The 19,947-nt window shown below is 46.2% G+C and overlaps 1 protein-coding gene across 3 annotated transcripts in view; it reads left to right on the forward strand.

The window, feature by feature from the left end:
* ITGA7 (integrin subunit alpha 7) overlaps window positions 1–19,947 on the forward strand; it is an 85,107-nt gene that overhangs the window by 25,578 nt on the left and 39,582 nt on the right. For all 3 annotated transcript variants that reach the window (XM_084837293.1, XM_084837292.1, XM_084837290.1), the window contains 2 exons: window positions 16,455–16,582; window positions 18,104–18,183. In XM_084837293.1, the coding sequence (XP_084693419.1) occupies window positions 16,504–16,582; window positions 18,104–18,183 (159 nt within the window). In that variant the 5' untranslated portion in view covers window positions 16,455–16,503. The remainder of the gene's footprint in view (window positions 1–16,454; window positions 16,583–18,103; window positions 18,184–19,947) is intronic.

Raw genomic sequence — 19,947 nt, forward strand, 5'->3', positions numbered from 1 at the left:
ATGGTGTGGGGGGGAAAGAATGATAAACACTGAGGTCAGAACGACAATAAATGCAGAAAGTGACAATAACATTATTAAGAGTGGCCATTCACAAAACAGTTGCTGCTGTGATAATACAAAGATCTTGGCACCTGGTAAGTCAACTAATACACAGAGTATGATAAAAATCCAATGTCTCTGAGCATGAGCGGAGCACATTTCCTTAACCACAGCCAACTATTAGGGATAGGTAGAAGGTCTTATAGGATCAAAAGAAGGGGCTTCTCAACAGGGTCAAGCCCTGGGCATCTCTCTCCATCTTAAAAAGAACAGACTGTTTTATTATCTCCTTCTGCGCTTAAATGTGCACAAGTAGCTGGCCATACTGATAGCAGGTGAAGTCACAGTACATTATGAGCTATATGGAGTCACGTCATTGCTTCTCCTGGAACGCTGGCCCATAGCACTAAAAAAAGGGTAGAGAGCCTGATTTGGAAGAGGGGAGGCTCCCCACTCTTTCAATTAAAAAAGTGCCTTCAAGGATGGGTTATTGTTGATCTTATTAGCAGGCATGGATTAAGGCGCTTTTGCCATCCTTTTGAAGCGGGAGCAAAAGGCACAATTTGGGAGAGAACTGTGAATCTCCCTGTTCAGCATTTGACCATACTGACTCAATGGAGCCAGAGTTAAACCCACCCTTACCATCCAAAAGGGGGCACTCTGAAGCATACTGAAATGTTGCCCCCTCCTATTCATTCACATATACCCAGTGAGAAGCTGACCTAGCCAAGGCAGAGCAAAGAAGCACTCAAAATACTTGTGACGTCTTCGGTTATTTTTGATTGTCCCATGCTCTCATTGTTGAGAGTGGGTATTTATGGCAGGGGCTCCTGCACTGTGTCTCATTCACTTATTCATGGCATTTGCAGGCAGAACAAGGCTCTTTTAGTGTCATCGCAGGATTCAGGAAAGGCCCTGGCCAGGGCAGGAGAGGTTTAGTTCCTGGGAGTGCTGGAGGGAGAGAAGGCCCAAGATATTTTGGTGCCCGAGGCAAGAAATCGAACTGGTGACTCCCCACAGGACAGTAAAAAATCTAATCATAAACCAAACAAAATTGACAGTTTGCTGCTCTGAATGGCATTAGAAGATCTGTTCCCTGTGATGGGCTGCTGCTGCGCACCCCATCTAATGGTAGGCAACTGCCTGGAGGCTACTTTGCTGCAGCAGGCTGGCTGAGGGGGACACTGGCATCTCTGAGCAGTAATAGAACTTCCCCTTGATTGCACAGAACATTATGTGCTGGCAGCTGCTGCAGGTGGTAATAGAACTTCCTTTTCCTTTTTTACCATCACAGAAAGATGGGCAGGGGGAAGAGGGAGGGATCTAGGCGTTGGCACTCCCAAATTGGAGGAAAGTATTTGAGGCTGGTGGGCATCTTTGAATACACTGGGTTGTGTCCAATGTTAGTCCTACTTAGTGTAGATCCATTGAAATGAATGGGATTTAAGTTAGACTAACATTGGATACAACCTAGTTTTCTTTGAGAAACTTATCTAGTGCTTATATGCATGCTTCTGGTGCCCCTCGCGTGGTCAGGCACGGATAATACTCCTGGGGCGGCACATGTATACACATTTGCATGAATATTTCTGGCCCCCTCCTTGTTTGGACATGCTGGAAGCTGCGTTATTTTGAGTGAATTCCTGTTTATTTTTACCATCTCTCTCTCCCTCTCCCTCTCCCTCTCCCTCCCCACTTCGCCTCCTAGGCTGCTTCCTGCTTATGAATTATCCTCTTTCCTAAGACAGATCTATAGCAAGGGGATGAAGTGGGAATTCCTGGCTAACCCAGTCACAGCAGAGAAGGCCGTAAGGAATAGGGACTGCTGCAGTGTTGTGGGGAGAGGAGAGAAGAGGGGGAGACTTCTTGGCTACTGTGTTCACAGCCAGGGACATTCTGGAGAGGAGGTAAAATGCTGGCAGCTCAAGTCTGTCACCCTAAGCAGTAATACTTTACTGCTAATGAAATAGTGTGTAATCCAGCCTTCTCCAGCCTGGTGCTCTCCAGCTGTTTTGGACTATAGCTCCCATCATCCCTGACCATGGCCAAGCTGGCTGGGGATATGGGAGTTGTCGTCTAATAACATCAGGAGGGCACCAGATTGCAGAAGGCTGATTCAATCCAACAGCTGTATCCCAGTATTTGTGGCAAGGTGGCAGGGGGTGTTGAGGCATTGTTCTTATCTTAAGTCATGTGTGCAGCTACTTGGGCCAGCTTGGACCCCAGTCCTGACTCACCTGGAAAGGATGTTTTTAATAAAGATTGTAGCTGGAGTGACTATGTTTATACATATTTTAATAACTACTCCTAATTCTACTCATTACAGTGATTTCAGCATTAAATAATCTGTTTCCAGAGTATCTATGCATTCAGTCCCATTGCAGTTTAACAATTCCCATTTACCCTGCTTTGCCTTCAGCAGTGTCGTGGTCAGTTTTGAAGTGCAGGCACTCATCATGAGAATCTTCATACCCACGGCCCCAAGAAGAGTCTAAAAATGGAGGCAGCTGTGTTGATCCATATCAACAAACCAGTTCTAGCAGGGGGGGTTTCTCCACCAGGAGCAGGTCTTTTGTAAAGCAGATGGGTCCTTTGCCCATTCAAGACCAAGCCACCCCAAATTACTTTGTGTTACAAGAGGGAACAATAGATGGTTGCTGTGAAAACTCATTTTCCCCCAGCTACTGTAAGGATTGCAGGCAAGCTCACAGGGAACAGGGAATTCTGAGGGATGTGTATGCCATGGCCAGGGCATACAATTGGCACAGCAATGTAAGTACTCGATAAAGTCTCCTTGTAAGTAAACCTAGATCTGGCTTATCACTTCTGCGGCACCTCCAAACCTTCGCAGCCCACGGCCGGGGCATACAGGGTAGTGGTGGCAGATGACATTAGCAACCCTGCTAATAAAGAAGTGCTTGTCTGCCCATGCTGCATCTTTGTGAGCCCTGGCATCACTACACCACTGCTTGCCTTCAATGTGCATTCACAGGTACTCTGTACTCCCTTGCCTTGGCTTTATTTCCTCTGCTGTGCTGATCTTTCCTGTACTTCCACACTTTACATTACACCTCTGAGCAGCAGGATAATGCACACCTTTTAGTGTCTTGCTCCCCCATTCCCGAGCAACGAGAAGTTAAAAATTGCATTTGTAGGGTCAGTTTCTGCTGGAGAAGAGAATACTGGAGCCTATGATGTTTCATTACAGATGGTGGCTACTGACTAGTTAACGGATTGCTTGTTTATTAACTGATATTTCTTCAGTGGGTTGTCTGGGATTTAACTTGTGGCATGCTTGCAAGAGAGTGCATGTTCAGTCTTCCATAGGACCACAAGTGCACAACTGTTCTAGGAGATGTCTGAACAGTTGCATGTACCAGACTGTCCTGCCACGCATGCACATGTTTTTGAGAATGTTGATGTTGGGTGTAATTAAGCAAAGGGACAGCAGCAGTGTACACTGGTGTGTGGGCAGATTTACACACCTATTTGTTTCTTGCTTGAAGTCAACATTATTTTTTAGTGGATTTGTACTTGTTGAACTGAAAAGTGAACGTTTTCCCTAAATATGACACAACACATTCAGGCTCTACCCGCTTTTCAAAGGCTTCTAAAGATGAGTTGTATCATAATGCAGATGTATTGCAAGACTGCAGTTTCACTGGGCAGAGCAAATTGTATTGATTTCAAGCCATACAAGTGCTGGTGTGAATGTATGTGCATAAAATTCAACAGCTGCGTTTGTTATGACCTCAGCATTCCTCCGCTCCACTGACAAAATGCCTTCCCAATTAAATGCCCATAGGGATATAGTCAAAGACTGTCAGGGTGGACACTGAGCCCATAGAATCCCAGAGTAGTTCTGATTCTGAGGAAGAGCAGTCGCTCCTGGGAGAGGAGCGCGCTCCTCTCCCAGGAGCGACTGCTCTTCCTCAGAATCAGAACTATTCTGGGATTCTATGGGCTCAGTGTCCACCCTGACAAAGACCAGCAGGGATGGAAGAACCTGCCGTTACAGTGTGTTTCCTTGTAGCCTCTGTTCTGCAGTCATCCCTTACTATTGGATGGCACTGTGCCCCTTCTTCTATAGGACTCTCTCAGGAAGCTGTTGTCATTGTTCCAGGGTGCTCTTTTCCCACTCCTACTGCTGCAGATACTTGACAGCTTGGCAGCATGGTGGGCTTCTCCACATCAGGTTTTTTATCCTGCAGCTTTACCGGGGCTTCCGCTTCTGGATTCTTTGCAGGATTAAGATGGCCTGCTTCACGCACAATTCCTGGTTTTTTTGTGTGTGTGGAGGATTAGCTTTATCTGCACGTTCTGTATGTTTCATTATACAGTCACTAGATGGTGCTGTGGTTATAGCACCACTTCCTCTTTACACAAACAAATTCAAACTGTTTCTTTTTATTACCTCATTATTTCCGTTTTCAAATAAAGCTGCAGAAATTATCAGAAAGCATAGGAGAGGTGCTGGACATTGACGATGTCATGTAAAGGACCTGCAAACTTCCGTGAGTAGCCAATCTCAATCGCAGGATAAAAGCCCCATATGGAGAAGCCCAGTGTCTCTGATTCTTCCAGTGGAAGCCTCTTTTCTACATAACCAGCCATCTGTACAGCTTGGCCCAACTCTCTCTGGATTAAATCCAGAGCAGCCTGGGATCACAACTGGTTCGTCATAGGCCATTAAGACCCTCCCTCCCATGACTGTAATTTTTGATGGCCTAGCCATGGCTGGGATCAGAGGATTTATTTTGCTAGGATTCTGCAGCCTAAGATCAGGGCAAGGGAGAGGGGGAGCTCTTATCCTCACCCCGCCAACCGTTCTGCTGTTTTTGATGGCTCATCTTGTCTTGGAGATTAATGACTCAGAGGCGGCTTATTCATTTTACATGCCACTTCCTGGCATTGCCACAGCTGTGCTCATCAGACAGTATTCCTTCTTCATTACAAACACAGCCCCCAACTAGTTTGTCATTAGTTCCACATCAGTGCCCAAGATAACATTGCTGTTGTATCCCTTGCCATGGCAGACCAGAGCTGCACAGGGTGCTGAGCCTCTCCTTGCAATGTGGCCCCTATGCTCAAAGCTCTGTGGGTAAAGTTTCAGTAAGGCTGGGGAGAAAGCACTCAAATCCCCACCCTCAGGCTATAAAACTTGTCAGAGACAAAGCCTTAAACAGGCATGATACTGCCACTGCTGCTGCTTTAGATACTACATCTGGGAAGAGTGCAAGATCAAGGGGTTCTCAGTGTGCTCCATTTACTCAGTAACAGAGCTTTTCTATATGAGGTTTTTAATCTGCTGCATCTCCTTTTGGTTTTGTTGCAGAATTGAGATCTGAACTCTGTACTAGGTATGCTTCCTTTCCTGCTTTTCCATTACATAACCTCTAGGTGGCACTGTGGTATAGTGGAATAGAACAAATACACAGGAGGAAATCATGCTTTCTTTCATTTTCACAATTAAATGCTGCCTTTTCCCTGCTCTACAAAAACTTGCTGAAAGTGCTGGCTAGACTGAAGCGATACTGGTGGGTCACATCATTGTTTAAAGAACCCATAAACAACTGTGAGTAGGGAATGACGAGCGCACGATAAATGCCTCGTGTAGAAGAGCCCACAGTCTCAGAGCCCTATTGTAGATGCAAGAACAAAAGGGTGGCTATTTCCTCTTTCATGACAGCCAGAATATTCTACCCCTGTCTTCCCCAACCTGCCCCCCCAGATGTGTTGAACTACAACTCCCATGCTGTTTGGGGATTGTGGACTGAAAGTCCAACAGATCTGGAGGGCCTCAGGTTGGGGAAGGCTGCCTTACCCTGTCCCAGGATAAAAGCAATACCCCCCACCAATGCACCCATGTGTATTCTGTAGGGGTTAGGAGAATTATTCTATATATTAATGCTAGTAATTTTGTTAACCAAAGTGTAGCCATATTTTTGGCTGTCTGTCCTGCTTAAAGCTAAAGGTTAAGCTTTCAAGGACAGTCTTTGCTCAGAAGTATGTATGGTAAACATTTTACATCTCTTTCAATCTGGTCTTTCCTGCCAGGGGAGACCATACAGGAAAGTTGTTGATCCCATGTGGCTACTTTCCTCTTGATTTTTAGCTAAGATATTTAAGGTGCAATCCTATGCAAGTTTAGACAGAAAAAAGTCCTACAATTCCCAGCATGTCCTAGCCCTGGAACATGCTGGGAATTGTAGGACTTTTTTCTGTCTAAACATGCATAGGATTGTGCCTTAAGGGCACCATCCTGTCCAGATAGGCGGCAGCCTCTGAACTTGGAGGTGACCGCGTATCCAAAGCAGGGCAGGAGAAGCACGAAGGGGATCGTTCCCTCTGCACTTCTCCTGCCCGGCATTTGCTGCTAGACAGCCGATTTTGGGGGGGATGTGTTGTACAGACATTTCTGCCCTTCCCGCCCCAGAACACCCCCAGCCATGCCCCTTTTTGGCCACTCCACGCTCCTCTTGTGAGCATGGAGGACGGGGCTTCTCCGCATTGCCTTGGAGGCAGCGTGGAAGTGGGGGGAGGTCAGTTCTCCAAGAACCAACCTCGGAGTGCGGGCTCTGAGGTCGGTTCCCAGAAAACAGGATATCCTATGGCCGTCTAGCTGCTGTCTAGTGGCCATAGGATTACTCTCTTAGTCTATTTTGGAATGGTAGCTGGAATGGATCTTTACTGGTTCAAAATTACTTCATATATGATGTCATGATATATACCCTGAAAATAGAACTTTTCTTCCAATAAAATGACGTGTTGTTCCCCTCATCGCCATCATGAGACACAAAAACAGGGAGGGTACCTGTTTGGAAACCAGCTTGTCAGATGGTGTGAGACTGGGAGACTTGGCTTGCTCTCTACCTAAGAGAAACAACGGCTTGTTAACAAAAGGACTGCTGGTAACCGTTTACTAGAATTCTTGTAACTTGCCATGATGTCTATCAATTCACCAGTGAAGTCAGAATTTTAGTGAAGAATTTAATTTTTTGTGTTTGTTTTCTTAAGTGTCTGAAGGTATGCCTCATTCTTATTTTCCTAATTAAATAAACCTTGTCTTTGTTTGGAAACGCCCACTTTGCCTGGGGTTTTCCTGGACGCTCCCATCTTGCTGTCAGGTTCCTGCTCAGCATTCTGCTGCTTAGATATCGTTTAGAATGGCAAATGGTTATGTTGGAAAGCTCTGGTGTTCAATGAGAAAGGCATGCATGGGACTTACTTACATCCATTCAACACTTGTTTATCTTCAGCAGCTTGCGGTAGTGTGATGATGATGAGTCTTAGGGGATTTCTACACCAGCCTAAAATCCTGCATTTAAAAAAGGGCTTTCCACTTCCATTTTAAATGCGGGATCACAACTGATTCCCTTTACACGTGCTTCCTTCTCTGTAGATGGCCATTCCCATAGCATTGTTTCCGTGAAGAGGCATTACAGATGCTCCAGGTTCAGTGATACTTGCTCCTGGGTTCCTGACCCTTTTCCTCCCCTTGCACATTACCAGTGGTTGGGGACTGACACACAGACAGCCCTCCCACCGATCTTCCCAGGCCCTGCCTCCCTCTTCCATGCTTTTGGCCAGTCCTTGCTGCTCAGCCCCTCTGCTGCTCCTCCGTTCTGCTGCCCCCCCCCCCTGCCGCTTTGACACTCTGCTGCTCTGTTTTGAACAGGCAGGCTGAAAATGGCGAGGAGCCAAAAAGGCGCAGGAGTGGGAAGGCTGAACGCCCATCAGACCTTCGTCACCACCTTCGACATCATGACCACGCCTCCAACAACCACACTCAGCACTTCATTCACGTTAGGGGAGAAATACACGGGGAGGACATAGCACTCCATTTGTGCGTATCTGGAGAAATACCCAATTTTTTCCGTTTGAGGAAAACACGGGATAAGTGGGAGGAAATAGTGGAATCATGACTGGACAATGACGACGTCATGTAATGGACCCACACAATTCAGTGAGTGAACAACCGTGAATGCGCAATAAACTTGAGGTGTAGAGATCCCCTTAGGCTTTCTTCACATGGGGCTTTTATCCTGCGATTGAGATTGCTCCCTCACAGAAGTTTGGGGGCTCTTTACATGATGCCGTGACCCTCCAGGGCATCTCCTGCACTAAATGCCCTTTGTTCCATTTTTAAATAGATTTCAGATAATGAGCTATCAATTTACCCTGCTGTGTTCCTCTTGAGTTCCCTCCATGAAAAGAGTAAAAGTGGAAAAGCGTCAAGAAGAGGAATGAGATCAATGAAAGATAATGGAAGACTCAGATATGGAGAGAAGGAGGGGGAAACCGGAAGGGGGAATGGAAGCAGGTGAAAATGGGAGTCATTGTGATCCTGCATTTAAAATGGAAGCAGAAAGCCCCGTTTTAAACGCAGGATTTTAGGCTGGTTTAGAGATGCCCCTAATCTTTCTTATAGCATTTTTATGCACACAATCCTTTACATTTTGTAAGGAGGGTCATTATTGCTTTGCTTTAATAGGTGACAAGGGAAGTTGACATACTGTGGCTTGCTCAAGGTTACCCAGTAAGTCGAAGAATGAGCTGGGCTTTGCACGTAGATCCCCCAGGTCCACTGGATACACTGTCTTCAGGGTGGTGCCCATGAATACCTCTCTTGGCACTTGCCTGTCTCCTTGCCTCTCCTGATTTTTCTTTATTTCTTAAGACTTAAACAAACTGGGAGGCTGGCATGCTGCAAAGTGAAGGGCTTCCCCCCAACCCCATCTTTATTTGGGTTCAAAAGAATAGTTTTGTGTTTTGGAGCTCAGACCCCCACCTCTGCCTCATACTGAAGTTCTTGGGCAAGTTACTTTTCTTTTACTCTCGCCAGTTTTGCCTTATGGGAAATGAGTGTTTTGTGACCATCCATGCCCACCAGAGCAGTCATTTTATGAATAGGCAAGCCCACCCCCCCATGCCAACCATTTTGTGAGAGTACCCACAACACTGTCTCAAAATTCCAGATGTGGCCACTGACCCAAAAGGTTGGAGACCACTGTCAATTAGACATTCTGGAATACATTGGCTCAGTTCCTTTCTGCAGGATCTGCCATCTCTGTGAAGGAGCTAGATATCACTCCCTGGATAACCCTTGGTCTGTGGACAGACAGCCTACAAAGAAGGGGAGGGCAGACAACACAAAGGCAGGGAAAGGCCCTCCCCACCCAATAGATTTGCAAACCGACCAATTGCCAGGAAAAACAATGGAAAAGGCACAAACCCTCCACCATCTTATTTTTTTTTTTTAAGTACACAATTAATGCTGCATGCCTATATACACTTGCTTGGGAGTAAGCCCCATTGAACCCAAAGTGGGGCTTAGGTCTGGGCTGCAAGGAGGTCAAATCAGTTAATCCTAAAGGAAATCAACCCTGACTGCTCATTGGAAGGACAGATCCTGAAGCTGAAGCTCAAATATTTTGGCCACCAAATGCGAAAAGAAAAGTCACTGGAAAAGACCCTAATGCTGGGAAGGATTGAAGGCAAAAGGAGAAGAGGACAGCAGAGGATGAATGGCTAGATAGCATCACTGATGTAATGAATATGAACTTGAGCACACTCCAGGAGAGAGCGGAGGACAGGAAGGCCTGGAGTGCTATGGTCCATGGGGTTACGAAGAGTCGGACACAACTGAACGACTGAACAACAAGATATGCATTGAATCATGCTGTTCAAGTTGCACTCTTCAGTGACAGCTTTTCTGCATGCCAAGCCACAGAGCTGCACCCCTGTTTCTACTGGCAAACCTGCTCTGGGCTCTGACCCTGTCCTTTCTCTCCAGCCCTGTGCAGGTACCAGACATTTTATTTCAAGAGTGGGCCATCCTACCCATCACTACCCATGAACTTTGCACCAAACAGAGAAAGACCCAGCCCACGCAGCCTCCATTCCTAGGCTACTAAAGACAAAAATGAAAGCTATCCTGAGGGGTCACGGGGCAGCTTGCAGCACTCGTCTGGCAACTTCCCACGTCTCCTTAAGGGCTCTTGCCTCACATTTCAAAAGCCATGGTTTTGAAACGATTAGTGTAGTAATATTGTTGCGTTGTGTGTGTGTGTGTGTGTGTGTGTCTACGTATCTCTCTAAGCTGTAATTTGGAGCTTGCTGTGCTAGTGAGTTCCTCTTTCTTTTTCTTTACCCCAAATCTATCAAATTAACCCGTACAAAAAAACATGAGTCAGGAACTCTTTTCTTCACTATGCCCCCCCCACCCGCCTCACCCCCATTGTGGATGGCAAACCCAGCTAGTAGCAGCACCGCAGGGCAAAGGAGGACTGTGTGGGTTTTTCTCATTCCAGCAGAGAACAGATTTGGGATTGTTCATGCTTTTGTGGGCTCTTCTGTTTTGTGTGTGCACAATTGTGCAGGAGAATGCATAGCTGCAGATGCTGTTTTTTATGGCTTTTGTCTCTGGGACTCCTGCAAAACTCCTGAAGCTGTAGAGGTTTCTGTGTGTATATGTCCTGTTAATTGGCCATGGTGGTGGGGATGATGGGAGTTGTAGTCCAGCACATAGAAAGGGTGCCAGGGTGGGGAAGGCTGCTCTAAGCTTTTTAGATGTAAGGCCTTACACTGCGTCAGACAATTGACCCATCTAACCTAGTACTGTTAGCCAAGCCGAATGGTGTCTTTGTGTCCCTGTACAGATTTGTCTGAAGTTTGCACAGACAAAACTCAAATCAAAGATGTAAAATAAGCCAAGCAGGTCTGAATGGTCTGCATAGGAGCCAGTGTGGTGTACTGTTGGAATTAGACCGGGGAGACCTGCATTCAAATCCTCCATCAGCCATGACATTCATTGGTGAACTTGGGCCAGTCACTTGCTCTCAGCCTGGCCCATCTCACCAGATGGCTGCAAGTTTAAAAAGTGGCAGCTGCCTTTGCAAGAAGGGTAGGAGAGAAATACAGAAATAAAGAAATTCTGAGCAGGATAGTGGCAGGAGTGGAATGAACACAAGAAGGACAACAAGAGTGACTGGGCAAGGAAATATGAGGGACAGGTAACCACACCAGGCAGACCCAGCACCAGCCCCTGGCACCACTGGCCGGCTGCCAGAGTGCCAGCTGTTGGGCAGGGCTCACTGGTCCTGATGCCTGCCCTAGCACGTGCGCGCGCGCATACACACACACAGGGCAGCTGGGTCTGTGAGCTGCCATTTGAAATTTCCCACAGTATCTCTGATGTGTCATTTCTCCGGGGCAGTGTGGGAAATTTTAAAGGATGGCTCACAGCCACCAGGGGCTCACCAATGTAGGAGGGGGCTGTCCTGAGGGGACTTCGCTATGGACCCCCTCAGACCTGGAGCTGGCCTTGGCATCACCTGGCATAGAAACACTGCCTCGTAGTTACTGGAGTGTATTGGATTAGTAATATATCTCCCCTAAGGCTAGGAACTACTTTAAAAATGAAAGCTGACGTTCTCAGCAGTCCATATTCAGTGCCAGGTACCAGATTTTTGCATGGCACTACAGTAGGATGTCAGTCCTGGTCATGACTTCTCGCTCTATATCCTTGCCCTCTCTAGTCTTAGAGCATTTCTACACCAGGCTAAAATCTCGCAACTTTACCAGGGCTTTCTGCTTCCGTTTTAAATGCAGCATCACAACGGGGGCCCTTTACACACACTTCCCTTTCCCCCTTATCTATGTGTTCTATATGTTTAATTATACAGCCAATAGATGGTGCTGTGGTCGAGCTCCTCTTATTGCAGGATTTCCTCTTTTCATGAGGGAACTCCACACGCTGCAATCTGATAGCTCATCATCTCCGATCTTTTAAAAAAATGGGATAAAGGACATTTAGCATGTGAGATGCACTGGAGGTTGATGACATCATGTAAAGGACCTGCAAACTTCTGTGCGTAACCAATCTCAATCTCAGAATAAAGCCCCATGTGGAGAAGCCCTTCGTGTAGTCTCATCCTCAGCCCTTCCAGTGAGCAAGCCCCTCAATCTGATCAGCTCTGATCATGAGCCTTTTACTCTACTGCATGAAGGCGTCTGTGCAAGTATGGGGAGGTACGTCATACGTAGACTGGAAGACTGGGATGGGCCCTGCCTCCAGCTTTTCTTGTGTCCAGTAACCAGGACACCTGGCAAGAGCTGGCCCTGGGTGGGGCTTTTCTGTTCACAACACAGCACCATGGAAGAGAGGTTGCAGCTGTTCAGCATGCTAAATTATTCTATTGGCCATGACGTGTAGGTGGATGCTTTGATCGAAGAGAAAAGGGGAAGTGAACACCAGTGCCTGTGGTCACCCATCACTCTTTGTCACTCTAATGACATTCCGATGTCAGACATCCTTCTTCAAACCACCCCTAGAAAGATAAACCCTTTCCAGGCAAGGAGAGTAAGCTGGAATCTGAGACTCTGTTTGGCTGTCTTGGGGAACCCCACCCCACCCCACTCCACCCCCAGATACGCACACACACTGATGCAACCCACTCCTTTGGCCATCTTAATGGAAAAATCTCTCTCCAGAAGCCAGGACGGCCCAGTGGGAAGACCATCTTCTCCCTGAGAGTACTGGGGGGGGGGTATGCTGAGTGTGGGGTGAAAGAAGAGGCCTTTACAAGCTTCATTCCCCAATGGATTTGATGTTCACAAAGGTTGCCAAAGAGTTTGGACCTCTAAAACAGTGGTATTCCCTGTGGAGCCCATGAATGCAGCTATGGAAACGTAGTAGGGTACAGATGGATGATATGGGCTACTACAGTGAATATTGCTGATTTCAATTTCTACTTTAGGCAAGAAGGAACTGTGGGAGAGAGTATCTCTGCTCCATCTTCGATCCATTCCTAGGTCAGTAGTGAATGAGATCTGTTCTTTTCCACAGTCTTTACAGAGCCTAAGATTCTATACATTTCTTAAGAGTCCATTTCCTAAAGTCCCTATTAAGCCACATACCTGTATGTGCATGTTCACAGACCTGAATCCCTGTAGGGGGGTTGCGTGCTGCCCACCTCTAGAAAAGAAACTGGATTGTCATTATATTAAGAATACATATTGGGGTAATGCCTTTATTAGGCCAACTCAAAGGTCACAAAAAATGTGCAAGCTTTTGAGACCTTGAGATCTCTTCATCAGGCAAGATGTTACAAGAAGCAGGTTGGGAGGACTTCATCATCAAGACAGCCTTTTCCCCGTCCAGTCCCCCTGCCCCTTCTTCTTGTAACATTTTGCCTGATGAAGAGATCCAGAGGTTTTAAAAGCTTGCACATTTTTTGAGACTGAGATGGCCTAATAAAGGTAGCAACTTAATATGCATTGTGAACTTTTTCTTATGGCCAACATGACTAAATTTGCTGCTGTTGTTTGGCATTATATTAAGTTCATTATAGTTTATAATATAATACAAAAACACAAACATTGGGATTCCTGCTAAGGAACAATTAAATGTTGGTGGGGCATTTGGGAGCCTGCTTTTCTCCAAAAAAAAATCAAAGTGGCTTATCATAAATCATGCCTCAGAGTGCAAACATATGGCCTCGTTGCTATAAATGCAGACTTCAAAACCTTTAATATTTTTCTGCTGGCGTTCCATGTACATCCATGTATACAAATCACATCACTGTAGTCCATTTTAACAGGTATCACTCACTGGTACCATATACATGCCCACTAACACTGATTAGACCAGGGGTCCCCAACCCTTTTGGGACAGTGGGCACATCTGGAATGTTGATAGAGTGTCATGGGTGCTCTCACAAAATGGCTGCCATGGGGGGCCATTCATAAAATGACATGAAAGATTTTTTTCCTGAGAAGGCAAACTGAAGAGACTAAAAGAAAAATAACTTGCCCAAGAACCTAAGTGCAAGCCAGAGGTGGGGTCTGAGCTCCAAAACACAAAGGGCATCTCTACACCAGCCTAAAATCCTGCATTTGAAACCATGCTTTCTACTTCTGTTTTAAATGCAGGATCACAAGGACTTCCCTTTTCACCTGTTTCCTTTCTCCCCTCCCCTTCCTCCTCCTTCCCCCCTCTAGCTGAGTCTTCCCTTATCTTTCATTGTTCTTGCTCTTCTTCTTGCCACTTTTATTCTTTTCACAGAGGGAACTCAAGAGGAACACAACCGAGTAATTTGATAGCTCATTATCTGCGATCTCTTTAAAAACAGAACAAAGGGCATTTAGTGCAGGAGATGCCTTGGAGGGTCACAGCATCATGTAAAGAGCCCGCGAACTTCCGTGAAGGAGTAATCTCAATCGCAGGATAAAAGCTCCATGTGAAGAAAGCAAAAGCCCTTCTTGAAACCCAATAAAGATGGTTCTAGAGGGTAATCGTAAGAGAAATCTTAAGGCATAAAATAAAAATCTGGAGAGGCAGGTTGCCTGGCAGGCACCAAGGGAGGTTTCTGTGGGCACCAGATTGGAGACCCTAGGATTCGACTCTCCAACTTCTCCATAAATGTGCACCAAAAGTAGGGAGAGAATCCTCTCTTCCGCCACTTAAGTACCCTGATTATGATGGATATGAGAGGATGGGTAAGGGGTGTTAAGCGATAGCTAGTCCTTATCAAGCAGTTTTGCATATGTGTCCTGTGATTCTTTTCAAAGGCCAGTATAAAACTTAATGGCTTGGAGAAGAATGGGGTCCTCAGAATATGGTTCAGCATGGGAGCCTTATATTCTTAAATCTTGTTCTGGCCTATGAGATGTTGGACTACAAGGAAAAAGCTGTTCTGATCAGGCAGGCGACCGTGAAATGGTTTGTGGGCTGCTCCAGATCACTTCATGTCCCTGACTAAGAATTACGGGAGCTGGAGGGGGAGGGGGGGAGTGACAGCTGTGGTGGAGACCCAGGAACAGGTGACAAATGCAAGCTCTGTGGTCAGAGGCGCATTGCTGTTGAAGAGTGTGCCTCTGCATCTGCCTGCTGAAGGACGCTTTGAACGTCGCCTCCTCCCCAGCTGCTCACTGCTTCTCCCCCTCTCACTCCCTACAAAATGGCCTGTGGTGGAATTTGATTTCGTTTCCTCTTTAACTAATTGGCATTTTCATTAAGCACATTAATGTCATGGCGGGACAGGATGGGATGGGATGCTCAAGGTCACTGAGGCACAGCACATAGGCCAAAGGAGATAGGCAGGCTTAGCAGAAACCTACAACTCAGCAGAAATCTGGTTCCCATGTGCTTTTTAAGCTCCCTTTGTTTCCTTCTCCTATGCCTTCATAATTGCTTGTGCTTTCTCTTGTGTCTCACCCCCATGCTGGAACAGTTCCCCTTCTGTCCATTAGCTGCTCTATTCTTCTGTTCAGTGCATGTTTTTGTTGTTGTTGCTGAAAACTGTTTCTGTTTCCTGGACCACGGTATATTCTCAGTTTTCCTTCATTTTCTGCTTGCTGTCAATCCTCCTATCCTCACTATTCCTTTATTTATAAATTGCCCTATAAATTAACCTTTGCATGACCTTGATACAGCATGCTTGGCTTTATCCTTTTAAGGCTGCGGTCCTCTACCACTCACCTGGGAGTAAGCCTCATTGAACTCAGTGGGATTTACTTCTGAGTAGAAATGTATAAGATTGCACTTTTAAGACTGTGAAGATAAACCTGAAAGGATGTGGGCATGGTAACATCTCAGAAGCTGGATGAGAAGAAGGTTTCAGTGGTCTGCATAGATCTTTGCACATCTTAATAACCAAAAATATTGGGTGGGTGGGGGTCGCAAAACAAGCTTTTATCTACAAATTAGCGTAATGTAACTATAAGTCACAGAATTCAACTTCTCTTGTAGCAGAATTTTAATTCTCTTGCTACTGAATGTTTTTGTACAGGGTATAGAATGCCATGGTTAACTTTTAAATAATACGAAGTTGAAATGCTAAAATAAATGTTATACATTCCAGGATCGAGATCTAAAAAAGAGCATAGGTGTTTGGTTCAGCATTGGGGAGGTGGGAAGGGCATTTCATAGAATCATAGAATAGTTAGGGTTGGAAGGGGCCTATAAGACCATCGAGTCCAACCCCTGCTCAGTGCAGGAATCCAAGTCAGGGAATCCCTGACAGATGGCTGTCCAGCTTCATCTTGAATGCCTCCTGTGTGGGAGAGCCCACCACCTCCCTAGGTAATTGGCTCCATTGTAGTATTGCTGTAACAGTCAAGAAGTTTTTCCTGATGTTCAGCATTTTATGCCTGCCTTTGTATATAAAGAGCAGCAGCAGAGACACTGCACTTTATGTGGCAGAGATGGGGAATGGGGCAGGGACAGAATGTCTTAGCTTTGCGCCCCTATATCCTTTAACCTGTCTTTGCGTTCAGCATCCTACAGCTGCCCAGGTGCAGGAACATCATCAGTGAGAAGAGCATGCTTCTGACAGCCACCCCTGGGGATCCCTGATGCACTCCCCCAGCTCTGACTCAGTCCCCCTGACACTCTGCTCCGTTTCTTTCAGGTTGCTGGTGGGAGCGCCACAGGCTGCTGCTTTGTGGAGTCAAAAGGCCATGAGGACCGGAGGCCTGTATGCCTGCCCCCTCACCCATGAGACTAATGACTGCAGACGTGTGTCCATCGATGAGGGAGGTAGGGGAGGAGCATGGTTGTGTCCGGGTGAACCCCTCCCAACCTGTCATTACAGCATCCGGCAGTGTCTGATTTGGATCTGGGTTAAACTGGAGTCAGTTTGGAATGTGGATTATACATGATTCCCCCATCCCATGTATGACTTCATTTGAGCCTGAGGTTACTGAAGTGTTAACGTAGACCCTGCTTTCAATCAGTGCCAGCACTCTGGCCCAGAACATGTGAAACAAAAATCACAAAAAAAACCTACCTCTGGGTAGGTTTGCACCATGTGTTTCAGAAATTTAGCACAAGCCCTGCTGAAGCTAGTCTGGATTAGGGGCCCTAAATCTGACCTGGGTCAGTTAAATTCTGAACCGTGCTATTTATGGGACTGTGATGAGAAGTATCACTATGGATACTGAGTGCCGCTGAGTGCACACCCCTGTATCCCTGCATAGAACCTGCCTTACCTGACCCTGACATCCCATTCTGATTTCTCACTGCACTGTTGCAAAGAAGTTCTCAGAGTACTCCATTCCTTAGGGCCAAACTGCATGTGTTGTGGGAGATTTCTAACTGGATTGCCCAAACATTGGGGGTGGGGGGGCTAAAAGCAGCCATGTGTGAGTGTGTATGTATGATTTAAATTGGAGCAATGGTGCTATTAGAGGGGTGGTTCACCCTTTCCCCCATGCTTTGGTCCCAGTCCAAATCACTCCCTTGGAGTTGCTATTAGCCGTGGAGGGATAGGTACTTGTATTGTACCAGTATGGTCTCCCCTCTCTGGTTAATATGCTTTGGGGGGATTTAAATTGAGGAAATGGCATGGGGGCAAAGAGTTAAGCTGCCTCCTGCAGTGTTTCAGCCCCACACAGCTACTTTTAGCCAAAGAAAAAGATGACAGCAGATCATTTCATGTAGGGATGGATGGATTTTGTAAAACCTGTTCCGACTGCATTTTGTGGATTGTCATGTGCCTTTCTTTCCATCATCCACTCATTGACAGAATCAGATTTTGTCCAACTTCCTGAATTTGCTCAAATTCACACTTGCAAACATGTGCAAATCCCCCCAAAATGCACAAATCCCCCAAACTGCACATTTTCACGCTTTAGCCTATGAGGGAAATGCATGTTTTCAGTTGGTGTTTTCTTTTGTTTTTTATGTATTTTTCTACAACTAAATTTGCCAAAAATTCTGGAAAGTAAAAGAACCGGTCCGCAAATCCGTGGAATCAATGCAACTCTGGAAAAGCCTGTCTGCTCTGGAATCTGCAGGTCGAATTCATAGAAACCTGAACTCATTTGATTCCATTGCGGATTTCTCCAACATCCCTAGCTTCATGGATCTCTTGCATCACGTGTAGTTTGGCCCTTTGCTGTTCTCTTCTCAGGCCATTGGATTTGTTGAGGTATCTTCTGTCCTACCATATTAGGGAAGGAGCATGTTCTCTGTGTCCTGTGCAGTGGAGGAATGGGATAGAATCCCCTCCCTAAATTGAAATTGACAGAGTCTCTCCATCTTATTCACACCTTACAGTTGACCTGAAGAAGGAGAGCAAGGAAAATCAATGGCTGGGAGTCACCGTCAAGAGCCAGGGCCCCGGCGGCAAGATCGTGGTCAGTGGCCGTGGCTGGATGGGTGGGTGGTCATTCTGCTTAACCCCTTTGGGCCTGGATTGCAATGCTTAATAGGCTCCTGCCCTCTGAGTGAGAGCAGGAGATGGGATTCCTTGCTCTGTCCTCAGCTTTGGGAAAAGAGGTTTAGGGTGCAATCCTATGCTTGTTTAGACAGAAAATGCTGGGAGTTGTAGGACTTTTTTCTATCTAAACATGCATAGGTCTTAATGGATTATTGTGGAAATATATAATATATAATGGCCTTAGTGGATTATTGTGGGAAGGGATGTGGGTGAGGGAAATGGAAAGATCCACAAGGGGACACATTTCAAACGGGCTGTGGTGTGGGCGGAGAGGTGAGGTTAGAAGGAGTTATTTCCCTTGCTATGGCTGTGTTCACAAAAGCAAAATAGTACTAGGTATTCCTGTAGATGCATGTTACTGAGAAGGCTGATCTTACCTCTGTAGTGCACAAACATTTCATGCACAACTTAAGGGGTGCATTCCCTTACTTTTTTCACATAAGAAGGAGCGTATTCAGTGAAGTCATGTGAGGGTATCCCAGCCACCTGCTGTCCTTCCTAGAGAGAAAGTTGTGCCCCTCTCTGTAGTGAAACTGAAGCACCCTGGGAAGGGGTGGAGTCACACCCTACACTGGTATCATTCACATGCACAAATAATTCCAGAGTAAGGGTCGGCACTCTTCTAATAAAGAGGAGTACATACTTCTATACCCTCTTATCACTTGAGAACACTAAAGGAGTCAAAATACGTTAAGTGTTTATTAATTTGAAGTAACTACTTGTGTGAACATGGCCTGTATTACACCATCAGGAAAAGCATGCTATGACTCCTTTCTAAACATGGAAAGCTAGCATGTTAAGGAAAAGCTAAGCTAACCCTCTCACTGACATCTTTTCAGAAGCAGGGAGCCTTTAAAAAAGGGGAGGGGGATTCAAACATAATAGAAGGGGCTCCAGGGCTTACGCTGGGAGTCTCATTGTTTGAGGCTGGGACTTGTCTGAGTGAGCTATTCAACATTGTTTGCACTTAGTTCCCAAAACCCTCTTCAGGCAACAACCCTGCAATGGACAAGCCTCTGGACTAGCTATGCCTTTATAAATGCCAGGAACATGGCCCTCTGCCCTTGCCTGGTCAACAGAGTCTGCCTGCCTTTGGATTGGATTCCAGCCCTAACCCCCACTTACTGAGTGCAAGGATCCTGGGTTGGAGAGCACACACACTCCAAGTCTGTTTCCTTATGGCTGCCCTGGGTAGGCCCTGACATATGGACTCCCCTACCTGCAGCCTAACGTGGTACATTCCAGGAAGGGATAGATGTACCCTTTTCCTGCATGTTTGAATTTGCTCACAGAGTGACTTTGTGACATTCCTAAACCATTGTGGGGGTGGGAGGAAGGACGCACAAGTGAACAGTGCTTCCCATTCCCATGTTGGTTTAGAATGTCCAAAGTTCAGTTCACATCCCTGTCTCAGTGTTGAAATGCATGTACTCTGTCTGCATCTGACAGACAAATCTGGACATGGTGAGTGGATGCAGTTCACCATGGGGAAAGATGAGCGAGCATCTTTGGGCCTTCTGAACAAGCCTGCGAAGAGGAAGCCCAACTTACTAGTGCTTTATTTTAGCCTCTTTCTCCTCTTTTCAGAATGTCCAAAGCCAATCCTGGATTGTTCAGTTTCATGTTTTGTGCAAGCTCTGTGCATGTCTTGAGTATGCAAGAGATCCATGATTTGGCCACA

This window comes from Heloderma suspectum, chromosome 2, assembly GCF_057233095.1.
Source record: "Heloderma suspectum isolate Gila_16-S chromosome 2, 16-S_ref, whole genome shotgun sequence".
In the NCBI taxonomy this organism is placed as follows: domain Eukaryota; kingdom Metazoa; phylum Chordata; class Lepidosauria; order Squamata; family Helodermatidae; genus Heloderma; species Heloderma suspectum.